This window comes from Hemitrygon akajei, chromosome 9, assembly GCF_048418815.1.
Source record: "Hemitrygon akajei chromosome 9, sHemAka1.3, whole genome shotgun sequence".
NCBI lineage: Eukaryota > Metazoa > Chordata > Chondrichthyes > Myliobatiformes > Dasyatidae > Hemitrygon > Hemitrygon akajei.
The window spans coordinates 143,220,165-143,239,632 of record NC_133132.1 but is presented as its reverse complement, the minus strand read 5'-3'; the positions used below and the strand labels follow the sequence as shown (position 1 = coordinate 143,239,632).

Sequence of the window (19,468 nt, the reverse complement as noted above, 5' to 3'; positions counted from 1 at the left end):
GAATTCTGAAGTGAAATAACAAATGTAGGCGATTTTCGAAAAACGGTGCATGAGAGGGAAAGTTGATGGTGATTTACATGATCAGCAGCCCAAAATCCAGAAGATACCCCCAAAAGTACTCAGGAAGCAAAATCTTTGCTGTCTTGTGTAATTGTTGAATGCTGTTGTTTTTTGTTGCATTATACACTAACACACCACAGCAAATTCCCAACAAATGTAAATATATATGGCAAATAAAATTGATCCCTAATCCTATAAGCTACCCTGAAACCTCTGTTTTCCACTAACTGAAGAGATTTAAAACTATTTTCCTTTTTCTGCAACATAACAGTGACATTGGTACACTTGTAGTTTGTTTTCAGCATCCATGGTAAACCAGCCCCTACACCGCACAGAAGCACTCATCACAAAGTCAGCCTGACAGGCGTGAAACTGAAACCACAACTGTTCAAGGGGAATAAAATTCATAAATCAAAACATTCTGCCTCTTCAAATCAAATCCAGTCACCTGTTACTGTGTGAAATAAAATCATGTCAAATCAATATTAACAAAAAGCTTTAGTAGCAGTTTTGGTGCAGAAGTAATGAGGCAGGTATGCCCGAATAACAGTAGCAAGCCATTTCTGCCTGCTATATCCACACTGCACACTGCAAAGACATGACATGCACTGCTGATGACAATGGACAAAATCACTGAACAGCTTATCCTACACTTCCTAACAGGGATGCGTATTGATTTGGCGACCTGAGCTACGGGTAAAATCATTTTATTTCCTCACTGACACTCAAGTGCATCAAGTTATGAAACTAGATTGCCTGAAGCTTCAGGGTATTAAAACATGTTTATTAGAGCGAGGATACACTGTGCCTTCTGTGATTTGTGAACTTTCTTCTAGCACAGTACAACAGCTGGTTTAGTTAGTAAATCTGATCAAGTAACACCATTACTGTATTCACAAGATGCTGAAGTAGAAAGAAAACTGATGGACAAACTCAGTGGGTCAGGTAGCTTGGTGAATGGTCAATATTTTGGGTTGAGACCCTGGATCAGGACTAAGAGTGAATATGATGGGCAGATGGTGCCAGGTAGGGAAGAAAGAGTTTTTTTTGTACAGAGGCTGGGGTGATAGGTGGAAGCAGATAGGGACACTAAAAACATGAGCTCCATCCATCTATTATCCCCTGCCTCACCTTGTCATCTATTACCTACTAGCCTCTGTCTTACCCCTCCCTCCTGCCTCTCTGTACGAGCTACCTTCCCTGATGTGGGGTCTTGACCAGAAACATTTGTCTCCACGGTGCACTGAGTTTGACCAGCGGTTTTTGTTTTTATTTCTGCTCCATAAATTGATTAGTTTTTACAGGAGGTTCGAGGATCATGACTATCATTTACATGGCCATTTGTTTCATATATTTTACCTCTTCATTCATTCTCTAATTTTAATTTGACAACCAGAAATCTCCAGTCAAGAGTGGTTTTCAGACCCTAGAGAGATTCTTTGCACAAGAGCTATTAGTCAGTGTTCCACAATGTCAAAGGAAAGGAGAATATCAGGTTTTTGCCAAGGTGAGTTGATCCATCTGACTAAACAGCTGGAGCCTTGGAGAATGTGACAAGCAGGAAAATAAAGAGAAACTAATGGATGAAGTGGACTTAAATTTAGGAAAGGCTACTGATAAAGCGGCACATGGGAATTTGATTAACAAGCTTGGAGCATGTGCAATTCTGGATAATATTCTGTCTTGGATTGAGGATTGGTTATTAAGCAAATACAGAAAGTGGGAATAAACAGATCCTTCTTAGGTTGCCAGGCTGGGATGAATGGAGTACCACAATTATCAGTGCTTTGGATCCCACTTTTCACCATTTATACTAATTATTTAGCTATAATCAAGCGATTGAGACACTGCATGATGCTGACTGCAAACAAGAAACAGTCCATCCCAATTCATTTCAAACCAGGCCTCAGCCAGACACACCTGAAGAAAACTCTGCCCGTTTTCCATAAGCATATAACCTGTATCTCCAGAGGACCTAACACTCTAGACCACTGTTATACTAAAATAAGGAATGCCTACCGTTCCGTGCCCCGACCACATTTCGGTAACTCTTATCACTTGACTGTCCTTCTCCTACCTACACACAGGCAGAGGCCAAACAGCAAAGCGTCAGAGACTAGGACAACAAGGAGATGGTCACGGGAGGCAAAAGAGCGGCTACCGGATTGATTCGAGTCGGTGGACTGTGCTGTGTTCAAGGACTCAACTGTGGATCTGAATGAATACACCACAGTTGTCACAGACTTTATTAAAAGAGTTGTAGAAGATTATGTCCCACAAAATTGTTCAGAGTCTTCCCCAACCAAAAGCCCTGGATGAACCATGAGATCTGAGATCCGCTGAGGACCAGATCAGAGGCGTTCAAGTCCAGTGACCAAGAAAGTTACAAGAGGTCCAGGTATGATCTCCGGAAAGCCATCCCACAGGTGAAGCGGCAATTCCCAACTCAACTTGAATCAACGAAGGATACTCGGCAGTTGTGGCAAGGCATGAACACTACCTCTTATACAGTAAATTCAAGCCACATTGGTGACAACAGGATTTCACTTCCAGATGTGCTCAATGTTATCTCTTCTCACTTTGACTGTCAAAACATGAAGAAACTCCCGCAATCCCCAATGACCATGTGATTTCAGTCTCTGAAGCCAACATACGAGCAGCCATCAAGAGGGTGAAAAGCATTCAGCCCAGACAGGATACTTAGCCAAGAACTAAAGACCTGGCTGGAGTGTTCACTGAGATCTTTAACCTCTCACTTCAGCAGTCTGAGGTACCCACCTGCTTCAAGCAGGCTTCACTTCTATCGATGCCTAAGAAGAATGTGGTAACATGCCTCAATGGCTATTGTCCAGTAGCACTTATATCCACATCGATGAAGTGTTTTGAAACGTTGGTGATGAAATATACAAGTTCCTGCCAGAGAAGCAACTTGAATCCGCTCCAATTTGCCTACTGGAACAACAGGTCCACAGCAAGTACCATCTCATTGGCTCCTCACTCACCCTTGGAACATCTGGACTGCAAAAATGCATACATCAGGATCCCCTTTATACTACAGCTCGGCATTCAATACCACCATCCCCTCAAAACTAATCAATAAACTTCAAGACCTTGGCCTCAATCCCTCATTGTGTAATTAGATCCTCACTTGCAAACCCCAATCATTTCCGATTGGCAACAATATCCTCTCCATAATTTACAGGTTGAGTCTGTGGTAAAGAAGGTAAATGCAATGTTGGCATTTATCTCAAGGGGAATAGAATACAAAAGCAAGCAGATAATGCTGAGCCTTTATAAGACATTAGCCCGGCCACACTTGGATTATTGTCAGAAAGGATGTGTTGTCGTTGGAGAGAGTCCAGAGGAGGTTCACAAGGATGATTTTGGGAATGAAAGGGTTAACATTGGCAGCTTTGGGCCTGTGCTCACCGGAATTCAGAAGAATGTGGGGGGAGCTCATTGGAACCTACCAAATGTTGAAAGGACTGGACAGGGTGGATGTGGAGAGGATGTTTCCTGTGGTTGGGGTATACAGAACTAGAGGGCATGGCCTCAAAATTTAGATCAGAGGTAAGGAAGAATATTTTTAGCCAGAGAGTAGTAAATTTGTGGAATGCTCTGCCACAGACTGCAGTGGAGACCAAGGCCGTGCATATACTTAAGGCAGAAGTTGATTGTTTCTTGATCAGTCAGGGCATCAAAGGATAAGGCAAGGCAGATGTATGGGGTTGAGTGGGATCTGGGATCAGCCGTGATGGAATGGCGGAGCAGACGTGATGGGCTGAATGGCCTAATTCTGCTCGTTTGTCTTATGGTCTAATGGTCTTATAATCTCCATCAGCACATATGCACCTCAAACTGTGTGGTTAGCCTTCTACTCTACTCACTTTACACGTATACCTGTGTAGCTAAGTACAGCTCCAATGCCGTATTCAAGTTTGCTGATGACACCATCCTGAATCATAGGTGCTAATGGAATCAGCATGTGTAGAGAGAGATTGAAAATCTAGCTGAGTGGTGCCACAGCAACAACCTCTTACCCAATGTCAGCAAGACCAAGGAGCTGATTACTGACTTCAGGAAGAGGAAACCAGAGGTCCACGAGCCAGTCATCATCGGAGGGTCAGAGGTGGAGACTATCAGCAACTTCAAATTCCTCAATGTTATCATTTTGGAGAACTTGTTCTGGGCCCAGCACATGTGCAATTATGAAGAAAGCACGACAGTGCCTCTACTTCCTTAGGAGTTTGCAGAGATTCAGCAATGACATAGTGGCTGCCTCACAGCCTAGTATGGAAACGCCAATGTCCTTGAATGGAAAATCCTACAAAATGTAATGGATATGGTCCATCCATCACAGGGAAAGCCCTCCCCATCATTGACAATATCGACGTGAAGCATTTTAGCAGCATCCATCATCAGGGACCCCCACTACCCAAGTCACGCTCCCTTCTCGCTGCTGTCATCAGGAAGAAGGTTCAGGAGCCTTAAGAGTCACACCACCAGGTTCACGAACAGTTATTACCCCTCAACCATCAGGCTCTTGAAACAAAGGCGATAACTTTACTCAACTTCACTTGCTCCATCACTTAATTGTTTTCACAACCTATGGACTTACTTTCAAGAACTCTCTATCTCATGTTCTTGATATTTATTGCTTATTTATTCATTTTTACTATTTCTTTCTTTTTATACTTGCAAAGTTTGTTGTCTTTTGCACATTGGTTGAACACCCATGTTGGTGTGGTCTTTCATTAATTCTATTATGGTTGTTATTCTATTATGGATTTATTGAGTATGTTAAATTAATATTAGAGTTGTATATGGTGACATATATGTACTTCGATCATAAATTTACTTTGAACTTTGAATAGAGAAAATGTCATACCTATTTCCAGACTTACTAGTGGTACCAAACAACAGTAAGTGGGATTGTGAGTTCACAAGAAAATGTAGATGTGGGCAACACAGTGGTCTATCTCGTGCATCTCCAGCAACTTGGGTTCAATCTTGACCTTCCGTGCTGTCTATAGACAATTAGCATGTTCACCCAATTGTTTCCTCCAGATGCTCTGGTTTCCTTCTTCATCCCAGTCACTAGGTTAATTAGGCTAATTAACAGTATGTTAATTAGCCACTGTAAATTCTCCCTAGTTTCAGCTGATGAGTTGAGATGATGGGCATGTGGAGAAAAACGTGAAACATTTGTGAGGTATGTAACCCTCAGGTTCGGCCAGCATGCATTTGTCTAGGCGAGGACAGCCTCTGGCCCAGCCAAACTGAGAACTCTCATTTGTGTGGATGCTGCGTGATGTGTTGCCCAGTTACAAATCCGAACTGCAAAATATCAAACAGTACACTGTATGCAATTAAACAATTGAACTTTATAAATCTTAATCTGACTATAGGGTTAGTAAAGAAAATAAAAAGAAAAATGGCCATTTTAACAGTCTAAGGTGCACGTTGGAGCTCACAGATTTGTCTATTTGTTCCACATCGACCTCCTCCAAGCGTCGCTGACCGTCGGACCCTCGCTCCGAGTCCACTCCGTCCGCCAGTCTACCAACTCTTTCCATTCGCGTCTTCTCTCTTCATCTATCACCGACAAAAAGACCATGAAATCCCTGCTCCCAGTCCCACAAGAAAGAACAACACGTCTCTCATTGGATGGCACACATCCCAAAGCCTCCATTATCTCCAGTCATAACCCAAACATTGCTGCTGCAGAGAAACCATTACATTAGCAGTGAAACATTTCAGAGCGGCCATTACCTTAGTAGTGAAACCTTACAGCACATTACATTCTCCCCCCACCAAATTTAGTCATGTCCTCATGACATTGAGATAATTCGCCACCCCTTCCTGCAAAGCACAAAGTCCAACCCAGGTGTAAAGGGCAGTAACATAGCTCCCCAAAATGGTAGAGGTCACACACTGTTCCCCCAGTGTTACGTAGGCCAGCCTATCTGGTGGTCTCCTAATTCTCTGAGACCTCTGTACTGCCTCACCTAACTCTTCAGGTTCAGGCACTACTGGGGATACTTCTGGCCTACCTGGCATGGCCTCCCCCGATCTATCACTCGTGCCCACCTGCAACTCGAACCCCTCTGTCCCATGGACAAGCCCTGCCCCATCACTTGCAGGGTCCCTCTGCAACCCAGGCTGTCCCCCCACTTCACCTGACTCAGCGGGAGAAGGGCTGGAGGTCTCTTCCTCAATCAATGGGGAGTTAGTAAAAGGTAGCATATACCTCACATGCAGGTCCTCATCCTCCGAATCAGTATCCCTCTCAGGGGTGGGGACCGGCCTAACCTCACCTGTTGGGGGCCATGTAATTGCCCCGCATTTCCGCAGAGTCCTCTTACTAGGTGTAGTCTCCAAGTCGGGCTCTGGGTCTACCTGCACCTCTTGCCCCAGGGGCAGCAGGTGGTTCCGATGGAGAATCTTGACAGGCCCATTCCCATCCTCTGGTTTCACCCGGAAAACTGGTAGGTTTGGCATCTGACTCTCCACCACATAGGGCGTAGCCACCCAGCGGTCAGCCAACTTATGTTTCCCAGGTAGCCCCATATTACTTATGAGGACCCGATCTCCAGGGAGGAGTTGGGAGAACCTCACCTTTTGATCATACCTCCTCTTATTTCCTTGATTCTGCTTGGCAGCCGCAACCCTAGCAAATTCATAAGCCCTTTTCAGCTACTTTCTCATGTCAGACACATTCTTCAGATAAGTCTTCGGTGGTAAGTCACCCTCGTCAGTCTCAAAGCAAAGGTCAATGGGCAACCTCGTCTTGCGCCCCAACATCAGATAATATGGCGAGTACCCAGTAGCTTCATTTTGTGTACAGTTGTAACTGTGAACCAGGTGACCAATATGTTGACTCCAGCTGCTCTTCTTGCTGATCTCCAGGGTCCCGACCATGTCCAGCAAGGTCTGATTAAACCTCACGGGATCACCATGTGGGTGTTAGGGTGTGGTCCTCAACTTCTCGACTCCAGTAATTCATGGATGAGTCTGCTCTCGAAATCCCATCCCCAATCACTATGTATCTGCCTGGGACGGCCATAATAAATGAAATACTTCTCCCATAACACTTTGGCCACCGTTGACACCCTCTGGTCCTTGGTAGGAAAAGCCTGCACGTATCTGGTCCCTGATGACTAAGACATTCACTGTGGTACTGGCATCGGGTTCTAGGGACAGGGTCCCCAGCTGATTTGTCTTCAGAGCAGTCAGATTATAGTAAACTTGGGGATGGCGTCATCAGAAGCTCCCAATTGATCCACAGATCGATCCTGCCCCTCCTTTCCCTCTGCCTTCATGGTGATGGCAAACTTACACAGGGCCTTCACCCCCGGGACAGGAACGCTCTCCCACTCCTCGTCCCTGACCAGTTCCTCATGCGCCCATCGGGACAGAGCATCAGCATCAATGTTCCTGCTTCCCGGCCGGTACTTCAGACTGAAATCATAGGCAGACAATGCTGCCAACCACCGGTGGCCTGTGGCATCCAGTTTCACCGAGGTCAGGATATAGGTTAGGGGGTTGTTGTCCATCCTCGCCTCAAACTTGGCGCCATAGAGGTAGTCACTCAGTTTATCTACCACCGCCCATTTCAACGCCAGAAATTCTAAACTCTGTCTGAGATAGTTTTTCTCAGAGCGCGACAAACTCTGACTGACAAACGCATCGGGTCTCAACCCAATGCCCTGATCCTGACACAGGATGCCCCCCAAGCCTTCTCAGCTGGCATCCGTATGCAATACGTAAGGCAATCAGGGGGTCCGCAAAAGCCAGCACCAGCACCTGGGTCAGCAGCTCCTTCAATGACTGAAAGGCTTCTTCATATTTTGCATCCCACCTCGGTCCAAATTGCTCTGATGAGTTAAGATACTCTCCACCCTCCGGTCCTTTTCTCCCCCCTCCCTTTCTACCCCAAGGGAGGGTAACCACACAGAAGTTGATTCATTGGGTGACTCACTTTTGCGTAGCCCTTTACAAACCTCCGATAGTAACCACAGAACCTGAGGAACGAGCACAGAGTGCTCCCAGTCTGGGGTCTTGGCCAAGTGGTCACCGCCTCTATCTTAGCTGGGTCTGTACCTACTCCATACCATGAGACTATGCGTTCAACATAGTTAACAGACTTTTTGCAGAACTGACACTTGTCCATGGAAAGTCTTAACCCTTCAGCTTTCAAGTGACTGATAACCTTCAGTAGCCTCGTTTCATGTTCCTCCAAGGTGGATCCAAACACTATGAGGTCATCCAGATACATCAATGCCTCAAGCAAGTTCATATCCCCCACCACCTTCTCCATGACCCGCTGAAAGGTTGCAGGAGCTCCCAAGATGCCCTGGGGCATCCTTTCAAACTGGAAAAATCCCAGGGGACATATAAATGCCATCTTCTCTTTGTCAGCCTCATTCGTGGGGATCTGGTAATATCCACTCCTCAAATCCAGCACACTGAACCACTTTGCACTACTCAGGCAGGCCAGCACGTCTTCAATCCTTGCGACAGTATACTGGTCAGGGACGGTGTGCCAGTTCAGAGTCCTATAGTCCACACACATCCGTACTTTCCCAGTCTTCTTTCGGGCCACTACTATTGGGGACGCATAGGTGCTTCGGGACTCGGTGATGATCCCAGCCTCCTTCAACTTACACAAATACTGCTGAACGTCTTCCACGTCTGCAGGGGCCAGTCTCCGCGACCTCTCTCTGAACGGGCTGTCCTCGGTCACCCCAATAGTGTGATGAGTGCTCTTGCAACAACCCACATCAAACTCGTCAGTGGAAAAGACACTGTACAGCTTCAACATCTTCTCTACCAACCTCCTCTTCCAACCCGCAGGAACCGGGGAGTCAACTGGATTCAACTGGCACTGGTGAGTCCCTGAAGTTGAATGACACTGCTGTCAACTTCCACCACCCCCTTTGCAATAGTTTCTCCCCAGCTTGTCTCACAGGGACACCAGACATTACCGTCACCAGGAGCAGATGCGCCAGGGGCACCCCCCGCTTGAGGGTGACCTCTCTCTTTGTAGTGTTCCTGACAATCACTGCAATCCTGCTCGCCTGTACATCCGAGGGCTTCTGCATTTGGGCCTCACCAGTACCCCAGCAGAAAATCCCAACTCCCCCTCGTGGTCTTCCAGGGTGTCCACTAAGAAGGTCTCCGGGAAATTTGGGAGTCCCATCACTCTCGCTACTTTCCTGGGCCGTACCACCGTTGGCTTCGTCTGAGTGAACCACACAGTCCCTCGTCTAAATTCGGTATCTGGCCTAATGCAGCCACGCGCTTCCTCAAAAGCTACTCAAAACACCGAGTGCATGGACGATGTCCCCAGAAAGCTCTCGCCAACCTTCTCCTTGCAGGCCCCCCTTCAGCCTCCTCACAAGAGGGGTGTTGGTCCCCACCAGAATTGAAGTCTCAATAGGGTCCGGACAAACCAGAAATAATGTATCAAGAAGCTCAGACGCTCCCACATCGGCCTCCGAAAACAACAGTTTCACTGACAAATAGCCATCGCACGGATAATCACCTACACTAAGACCCCAGGTCTCCAGTTCACTGAACAGTAAATGCTTCAGATACCAGTTGTAAAATGAATGGTACAGCAACGTGACCTGTGATCTGTGTCCAGTATGGCTTTAGCATAAATACACTCTATCTGTAGCCACACACTGGAGCATGGTCTCATAAAGCTTTCGGGAATCGGGCTTTTGCTTTCGGGGGTTCCTTGGTACATTGCTGGGAACGTGCTCCCCCACAGACACCAGGCTGTTCCCTCACTGGGTCTCCTCTAAGTTTTCCCGACGACTCTCTCTGCTGAGATACCCGGGGGCTCCCTCTCCTTCTGGCGTGACACTTGCTGCCAGCAGCCCTCCGCATTGTCCGTCCCCTTGGGGATCTGCCCCCCCCCCCATCAGCTCCATCATATGGGGGAGGGGTCACACCCACTAATAACAGCCGACGTACCTCAGGTTTCAACTCTGTCACAATCTCCTCTACCACTTCCCGACGTAGGCTATCTGTGGTCACTTCATCGCAGGGGACCACTACCAAGGACTGTACCCTGCTGACAGAGGCCTCCAGTGCCTCTAACGCATTCTCCTCTTCCCGTACCTCTCTGATCAGCTCAACAAAAGACGGAGGGGGGCGCATCTTACGAGACTGTCAGAGACCCCACACAATCTGGTCATGGGACTGGCTATCTGGTCCATTCTTATCTGATCCACCTCTGCCGCCTGAATGACCCCCCCCCCCCCCTCCCTGCGCTGCAACAATTTAGCTGCCTCTCTAGTCAAAAAATAAAAGCAGAAAGCTTCTCCCCCTTCTGACACATGTTCTGAAACCTCACTATGCGCTCAGGTGGGCTCCCTGTCGTACCAAAGGCACTCTCCAATGTGCACATATAATCGACAAGTTTAGCTAAAGGTTGGCATGTTTTCACAGCTCTCACCACATCAGCGGCTCGCCCACTCAAACTCTCAACCAACCTATGTTGCTTTACATCATCAGAGTGTTGCCAGTCATCTAACAATTAAGAGGTCTGCTCTGCCCAGGTCTCACACTCCTCTTCCCCCTCGGCGGTGGCCATTATTCCAGAGAATAGGCGGAGCATACCAGAGCAGGCACTTTGAACCTGGGCATTTTTCCATTCATTCGCCAGAGAGGTAAGGGCAGATACTACCTCAGAATTCTCACTCTTCCCTGTGGGACAGGGACTAATTAGACATTCCAAATCCGACCACTTTTCCCGCTCACTCCGAAACGGAAGAACCCTGTCTTTGAAGTCGCCACCCCCGGCTACAGGAAACTCCACTTGTGACTCAGCCCGCTCCGCTACGTTCCTCTCCTCCCTGACAGTACGGACAGGCCACGGCCCCGCCTCACCTGGGGCACCGATAGACGCTGGCAGTCCACTACCATTATGTCAGTGCTAGTCTGAACTAAAACAAGGTCTGAACCTGCCATTTTATCAAACCTCAACATTGCCAACAACTTTAACCGTACACAAACATCGAACATCGAACAATTCATCCGGGGTACGAATATCCACCCCACTCAACATGCACGCATTAGTTACCAGTACTCCACGCTGGCAGCATCCATACCAGCACAGATTTAAACACACAATGCACAGGGCAATCTCACAGCATTCAATAGAATCAATCCCGGAATGATACCCCCACAATCGTGACCCTCAGGTTCGGCTAGCATGCGTTTGTCTAGGACAAGACAGCCTCTAACCTGGCCAAACTGAGAACTCTCATTTGTGTGGATGCCGCGTGATGCATTGCACACTTACAAATCTGGCTATAGGGTTAGTAAAGAAAATAAAAAGAAAAATTTTAATGAAACAGTCTAAGGGGCACGTTGGAGCTCACAGATTCGTCCATTCGTTCCCCATCGACCTCCTCCAATCGTCGCTGACCTTCAGACCCCCGTTCCAAGTCCACTCCATCTGCCAGTCTACCAACTCTTTCCATTCGCATCTTCTCTCTTCATCTCTCGCTGACTAAAAGACCGCGGAATCCCTGCTTCCAACCCCACAAGAAAGAAACAACATGCCTCTCATTGGATAGCACACATTCCAAAGCCCCCGTTATCTCCAGTCATAACCCAAACATTGCTGCTGCAGAGAAACCATTACCTTAGCAGTGAAACATTACAGAGAGTTGCAGGTAATTAATGGGATGGTCAGTAAGCAGGCATAGACTCAAATGCCAAAATAGATCTCCTTCTGGGCTTTAAGGATTTACAAAAATATGTTTTCAACCTGAGTGAGAAGGAGAGAAGCAGGATATATGCTAGATGAGGAGATTCTGATTAGAAAAAGAAACTTAACAAAATTCAAAAAGGGCATGAAGGGGTAAATGTAGAAAGAATGATTCCGTTGACTGAGGACCATGGGTTTGAAGATAGTAAGTCTCTCACTGAGGACTGAGAGAAGATGGTAAAGCTCTGGAGTTTTCTGTTAGAGATAGAACCAAAGGCTTAGACTTTGTTCATTTAAAACAGAACTTGATAAATTTCTATCTATTCGGCCATCAAAGAACATGGGGAAAGTGCAGATCAGTTATGTTCTTGATGAATAGCAGACTAGGTCAATCCTTCTCCTATTTCATATGTCCTTACATTCTTAATTAAATTTGATTGTTTCTTTTTAATATTTGTTACATTATTTTAATTATTGAAACTCTTATTATCAATATAACTCAGAGACGTTCCAGAATAATCTCTAAACTGACAAGGTACATTTGGGACCTGGTATCAGTTCTGTCAGCTAAGGCCTATAATAGTACAGAGGACACCCCACTTCACGGGACAGCTGGCAGTTGGCCCTGCATGTTGCAAAGTGGTTAGTGCAGACAGCTAGAAATTCCAGGTGCAAGGTTTGGGCATTAGGTCAACGACTGGAGCATGAGAAGCAAGTAAAAATGGGTTGACATTGGATGTCAGAATTGTCACCTAGTGACCCAATCACAAGGAAATTTACATGTGTCCAGAGAGAATGTACAAGCATGTCAGGATCTTTGCAGAGCTGCGATTTACAGAGTTTTCCTTTTGTCTGAAGCCACACTCTCATTTGAAGTATTGGAGCTTTTTTTTTGTTGGAGTGCTCCTGACTTCACCCCATTTCAGCCTTGATTGTTGTGCACAGCATAACTCAAGGAGACACGCCATATCAAAGTTCAAAGTAAATGTTATTATCAAGCAACATATATGTCACCACATACAACCCTGAGATTCATTATCCTGTGGGCACACTCAGCAAATCTACAGAATAGTAACTATAACAGGATCAATGAAAGATCAACCAGAGTGCAGAAAACAACAATCTGTGCAAATGAAAATGTAAATAAATCTTAATAAATAATAACATGAAATAACAAGGTACTGAGTCCTTAAAGTGAACCATTGATTTTGGGAACTTCTCAGTGCTTGGGCAAATTAACCCCTTTTGTTCAAGATCCTGATGGTTGTGGGGTAGGAATTAGACTTGAACCTGGTGGTGTGAGTCCTGAGGTTCTTCTACCTTCTACTTGATGGCAGGTGACTGGGGTCACTGGTGATGGATGCTGCTTTCTTATGACTGTGTTTCATGTAGATATGCTCAATGGTTGGGACAGCTTTACCAGTGAGGCACTGGGCCAAATCCACTACCCTTTTTAGGATTTTCCATTCAAAGGCAATGATGATTCCATACCAGGCGGTGATGCAGCCAGTCAATACTCTCAACTACACATCTATAGAAGTTTGTCAAAGTTTTTGATGTCATGCCAAATCTTTACAGACTCGTAAGGAAGTAGAGACACTGCCATGCTTTCTTCCTAATTGCAATTATATACTGGATCCCAGACAGGTCCGCTGAAATAGTGACACCCAGGAATTTAAAGTTGCTGACCCTCTCCACCTCCGATCCTCCAATGAGGACTGGCTCATGGACCTCTGGTTTCAATCTCCTGGTCTACAATCAGTTCCTTAGTCTTCCTGACATTGAGTAAGAGGATGTTGTTATGGCACCACTCAGTCAAGTTTTCAATCTCCCTCCTGTTTGCGGATTCATCACCCCATTTGACTCAGCCCGCAACAGTGGTGTCATCGGCAAACTTGTGAAGAAAGTTAGCATTTTTTTGTTGAAGAACCAGGAGTTAACAGCAACCTACACGTCCATCAGCACATTATGTGACTCAGACTCTCCCAGGGTTTGATTCTCTTATAAAAATGCACAAGTCCCAAACCTCACAAGGGTTTAACCTCAGGAAAATGACTTTCAGATGGATATCCGTGAAGCCCCAGCTAGTTTGCGGACTCTAACTTGCACCCATTTCCAATCTATTCACAGCCTTCACAGTGAAAGTTTAACTATAACAGATCACCATCTGCTTCTGTTCCTTAACTGGGTCTTTGCTGACAAAAGATATGCCTGAGATCACAAGGAGCCATTGGATAGTGCAATGTGGGAGCGAGGTTTGAAGAAGTGATCGGTACCATTTGGGACATTCTGCCTGCCTGAAATCGCAGGTAATTAGGCATTTGAAAAGGACTGATAAAAAGTAGTTAGTGTTAAATGGAGCAGCCATTGTGAATGTGGGCCTGTGTTAGAGAGGGAAGCTTGAGTCTCAAGCGACTTTGGCGAGGAGAGGTGGCGGCTGCTAACATAGGTTTCTGGTAAGTTTCCTTCTTTCTTCCTCTATTACTCCCTAGCAAGTGTAGTGAGAATGGGTTCAAGGTCAGTGGTGTGTTCTTCATGTCCGATGTAGTAGATCTGGGAGACCTCTAGACTCCCAGATAATTATATCTGCATGAAGTGCATCCAGTTGCAGCTGCATACAAACCATGTTAGGGGACTGGAGCTGCAGCTGAATGCAGTTCGGCTCATACAGGAGAATAAGGAGCTGCTGGGAGGTAAGTTGCAGGAAGCACATAGATGGGTGACTGTCAGGAGAACGAAAGGGAATAGATAGACAGTGCAGAGTAGCCCTGTTTATACCGGTTTGGATACTGTTGGAGGGACGACCTACCAGGGAAAAACTGCAGCAACCAGGTCTCTGGCACTGTCACACTCTATGGCTCAGAAGGGAAGGGGGGAGGAGAAGAGTGCTGTGGTGGACGGTGGATTCAATAGTTAGGGAAGCAGACAGGAGATTCTGTGGACATGAAAGAGCCACACACATGGCATGTTGCCTCCCAATTGCCAGGGTCAGGAAAATCTCACAAGGTAAAATTGCAGTCAGTGGGATAGATTGAAGTGCTTTTATTTTAATGCAAGAAATATTGGACAAGAATTATGAACTTAGAGCATGGGTCAGTACATGGAACTATGACATTGTGGTCATGATGGAGACTTGGCTGTCACAGAAGCAGGAATGGTTGCTGAATGGTCTGGGGCTTAGATGTTTCAAAAAGGACAAGGAGGGAGGTAAAAAGAGATGGGGGAGAGGCACTGTTAATTAGGGATAGTATCACAGCTCCAGAAAGGGAGGACGTTGTGGACAGATTGCCTACTGAGACAGTGTGGGTGGAAGTCAGAATCATGAAGGGAGCAATCACTCTATGAGCCTGTTCTACAGAAGTCCCAGCAGTAACAGATACACCAAGGAGCTGATCGGGAAGCAAGATTTGGAAAGTAAAATAATAGGTTTGTTGTCATGGGTGAATTCAACTTCCCTAATATTGATTGGCACCTCCTTAGTGCAAAATGTTTAGTTGGGCTGGAATTTTTTTAGGTTTTTCCTGGAAGGAATCCTGACACAAAAAGTAGATAGGCCAACTAGAGAAGAGGCCATACCTAGATTTGGTGCAAGGCAAATCTCTCGGTTGGTAAGCATCTTGGAAATAGTGACCACAACACCACCCCCCCACCATAACTTTGGAGAGCGAGAGAAGGAGATCGTAGGGGCAAGTATTTAATTGGGGGAGGGGGAGTTATGATGCTATTAGGCAGGAACTTGGGAGCATAAATTGGGAATAGATCTATTCAGGGAAATATAAAATAGAAATGTGGAGGTTGTTTAGATAGATACTTTATTGATCCCAAAGGAAATTACACTATCAGACTAGCATTACAGGTGAAGAGAAGTAGAAAGAATAAAAAAAGTAAGTTACCACAAACAGTTAACAGGAGGGGGTCATCACTTCCCCGGCTGTAGGTTGACTCATTATAGAGCCTAGTGGCCGAGGGTAAGAATGACCTCATATAGCGCTCTTTGGAGCAGCACAGTTGTTTAGTGAGCACTTGCATGAGGTTCTGAACAGAATCGTTCCAAAGAGGCAGGGAAAGAGTGATAAGGCGAAGGATCATCTTGTCAAGAGGAAGAAAGAAGCTTACTTAAGGTTTAGGAAGCAACGATCAGGCAGAGGTATAGAAGCTTACCCGAAAGGAGCTGAAGAATGTACTGAGGAGAGCAAGAAGGGCATATGAGAAAGCCTTAGTGAGTAGAATTAGGGAAAACGCCAAGTCATTCTCCACGTATGTGAAAAACAGAAAGATGACCAGAGAAAGAGTATGACCAATCAGGGATAAAAGAAGAAACATACCCCTGGAGTTGGAGGGTAGGGGAGGTAGAGAATACTGACTACTTTGCTTCAGCATTCACCAGTGAGAGGGGCCATGACATTTGTGAAGACAGCATAAAACAGGCTGATATGTTAGAACATATCGGTGTCAAGAAAGAGGAGGTGCTTGAACCTCTGAAAATGATTAGCATAGATATTAGCGTGGATCAGTACCTGGAGCTATTATGTGGTGGCCATTACAGAGACTTGGATAGCTCAGGGGCAGGAATGGTTACTTCGAGTGCCAGGCTTTAGATATTTCAGAAAGGATAGGGATGGAGGCAAAAGAGGTAGGGGTGTGGCACTGTTGATCAGAGATAGTGTCACAGCTGCAAAAAAGGAGGAACTCATGGAGGGGTTGTCTACGGAGTCTCTGTGGGTGGAAGTTAGGAACAGGAAGGGGTCAATAACTCTACTGGGTGTACTTTATAGACCTCCCAATAGTAACAGGGACATCGAGGAGTGGAAAGGGGGACAGATTCTGGAAGAGTGCAATAATAACAGGGTTGTCGTGGTGGGAGATTTTAATTTCCCAAATATCGATTGGCATCTTCCTAGAGCAAGGGGTTTAGATGGGGTGGAGTTTGTTAGGTGTACCTACTTCCAAGCACCTTAAAACTGTGCCCTTTCGTGCCAGCCATTTCAGCCCTGGGAAAAAGCCTCTATCCACACGATCAATGACTCTCATCATCTTACACACTTCTATCAGGACACCTCTCATCCTCCGTTGCTCCAAGGAAAAAAGACTGGGTTCACTCAACCTATTCTCAGAAGGCATACTCCACAATCCAGGCAACATCCTTGTAAATCTCCTCTGCACCCTTTCTATGGTTTCCCTGTCCTTCCTGTAGTGAGGCGACCAGAACTGAGCACAGTACTCCAAGTGGGGTCTGACCAGGGTCCTATATAGCTGCAACATTACCTCTTGGCTCCTAAACTCAATCGCACTGTTGATGAAGGCCAATGCACCGTACGCCTTCTTAACCACAGAGTCAATCTGCGCAGCTGCTTTGAGTGTCCTATGGACTCACACCCCAAGATCCCTCTGATCCTCCACACTGTCAACTTGGTGTTACAGTGGATGTTGAAGTATGTATAGCACCCTCCTAGAGAGAGTATAGAGGAGTTCTTCCAGCATGTTGCCTGGATGAGAGAACATATCCTATGAAGTTAGGCTGAGCAAGCTAGGGCTTCTCTCCTTGAAGTGAAGAAGAATGAGGACTTGATAGAGGTGCACAAGATGATAAGAGGCATTGATCAAGACTTTTTACCATGGTGGAAATGGCTAATACAAAGGGCATAATTTTAAGGTGATTGGAGGAAAGTATAGGGTGAATGTATAGGGTGCAATTTTTTTTTACACAGTGGTGAGTGCATGGAACATCCTGCCAGGGGTGGTGGTAGAAGCAGCTACATTATGGGCATTTAAGAAACTTTTAGATAGGCACATAGATGATAGAAAAATGGAGGATTATGTAGGCGGGAAGGGTTAAATTGATTTTAGAGTAGTTTTGAAGGTTGACACAACATCCATCATGTGAAAGGAGGAGGTTTAGGCAAGGGGCTATAAACCCCTCCCATAAAACCCAGAGCTACAGAAACTTCAAAGACCTCATCCCTGGGAGAGGAAGGATCTTCGCCTACAGGTCGTGTGGTGAAAGCAGATGGCCCACAACCGATCAAACCGGCACAGGACAGAGAGCTCAGGAAGCTGCTGTCATCGGCCAATGCACCAGTAGATGATGGGCTAAAGAAGAAGAAATGAAATGACATTATGGGCTAAAGGGACTGTACTGTGCTGTAATGTTCTATGTCCTATAACCTGGTAACTGTTCATTTTTCGGAGAAATCAAAAGGAGGCTGATGCAACTGAGAAAATGCCTATAGTCCAGATTGATAGAATCTTTTAACAGCATCATAGCTGAATAAACTGCGTGAGATAAATTTGATTTGACGGTTTAGAGCCCGAGGGTTCAACAGACCTTAGGAAAGAGTAGGTCTCTTCCAATTAAGGGAATAACCTGTATTCTCTGTGAAGAACAGAATATTTGAATCTGAACATTTTTAGCTATTTATACTGTTTCTCCTGGGGCTTCAGCAATCTTCCACTGGATAATCCATGCAGAAATTCCTGGCACAGGTTTAATGGTACTGTTTTCCCTTCATAAAAAATGTGCAGTGATTTCCATAAATAAACATTTTAGATGGAGTACAAATTCTGAAATCTGCTTTTGCCAAGGAGCACAATGAAAGAACTCACAACCACCTTACCTGCATTGATCTGTTTCCTGCAGGTTAGTTCCTATCAAACACAGTTCTAATTCCATGGGCTAAAATAAACAATGTATTGAGTTGTAAGTAAACAGAAAGGTGAAGCACAATAAATACAAGGGTGTATGACATAATGCATAAATAAAAAGAAGCTGAAATAAAATGATGGCACTGAGGAAACATATATGAATAAATCTGCTGAGTCTTTAAATAGTATTTCCAGCTTATTTCTCTATACCTGTGTTGACAGTAGGATGTTTTCAATTATAGCATGATGGTCACAAGACTGCAAATATCACTAACCCTACTAGTGTCCCCAACCAATCAACTCTGGCCAGCTCTGCTCCCACACCTCTGTAGTTACCTTTACTCAACCGTAATACCAATACATCCAGTTTTAGCTTATCCCTGTCAAACCACAGAGTGAATTCTATCATATTATTTATCAATGTCTCCTAAGGGTTCCCTTACCTTAAGCTCCCTAATAAAATCAGATTCATAACACAACACCCAACCCAGAATCGCCTTTTCCCTAGTGGACTCAGTCACAATCTACTCTAAAAAGCCATCTGGTAGGCATTCTACAAATTCCTTTTCCTATACTCCAACACTTTAGATTAGATGAGATTAGATATATATTTATTAATCACATGTGCATCGAAACATTCAGTGAAATGCATTTACATCAGCACAACCTGATTTCCCCAATCTACTTGCATATTGAAATACCCCACAACCATCATAATACTGCCCCTTTTACATGCCTTTTCCATTATAATCTGTACCCCATATCCTGGCTACCAGCAGCATACCCAGAAATTCGAGAGTGTCAGGGAGATGAAGTGTGTGTAATGGCTATTACTAAGGAGAAGTTGTTTGGGAAGCTAAAAGGTCTGAAGTAAGTAAGTCAGCTGGACCAGATGGACTGCACACCAGTGCTCTGAAAGAGGTAGCTGAAGAAATTGCAAAGGCATAGATAGTGATCTTTCAGAAATGACCAGATCCTAGAGTAGTTCCAGAAGACTGGAAAACCGCAAATGTCACTCCACTCTTTAAGGAGGAAGAG

General features: G+C 45.4%; 1 protein-coding gene across 2 annotated transcripts in view; it reads right to left on the bottom strand.

Moving 5' to 3' along the window:
* xkr6b (XK, Kell blood group complex subunit-related family, member 6b) overlaps positions 1-19,468 on the bottom strand; it is a 461,182-nt gene that overhangs the window by 126,488 nt on the left and 315,226 nt on the right. The window contains exon 10 of one of the 2 annotated variants that reach the window (XM_073057170.1): positions 680-701. The exons of the other annotated variant lie outside the window; for it this stretch is intronic. Within the exon in view, the coding sequence (XP_072913271.1) occupies positions 680-701 (22 nt within the window). The remainder of the gene's footprint in view (positions 1-679; positions 702-19,468) is intronic. 2 annotated transcript variants of the gene reach the window in all.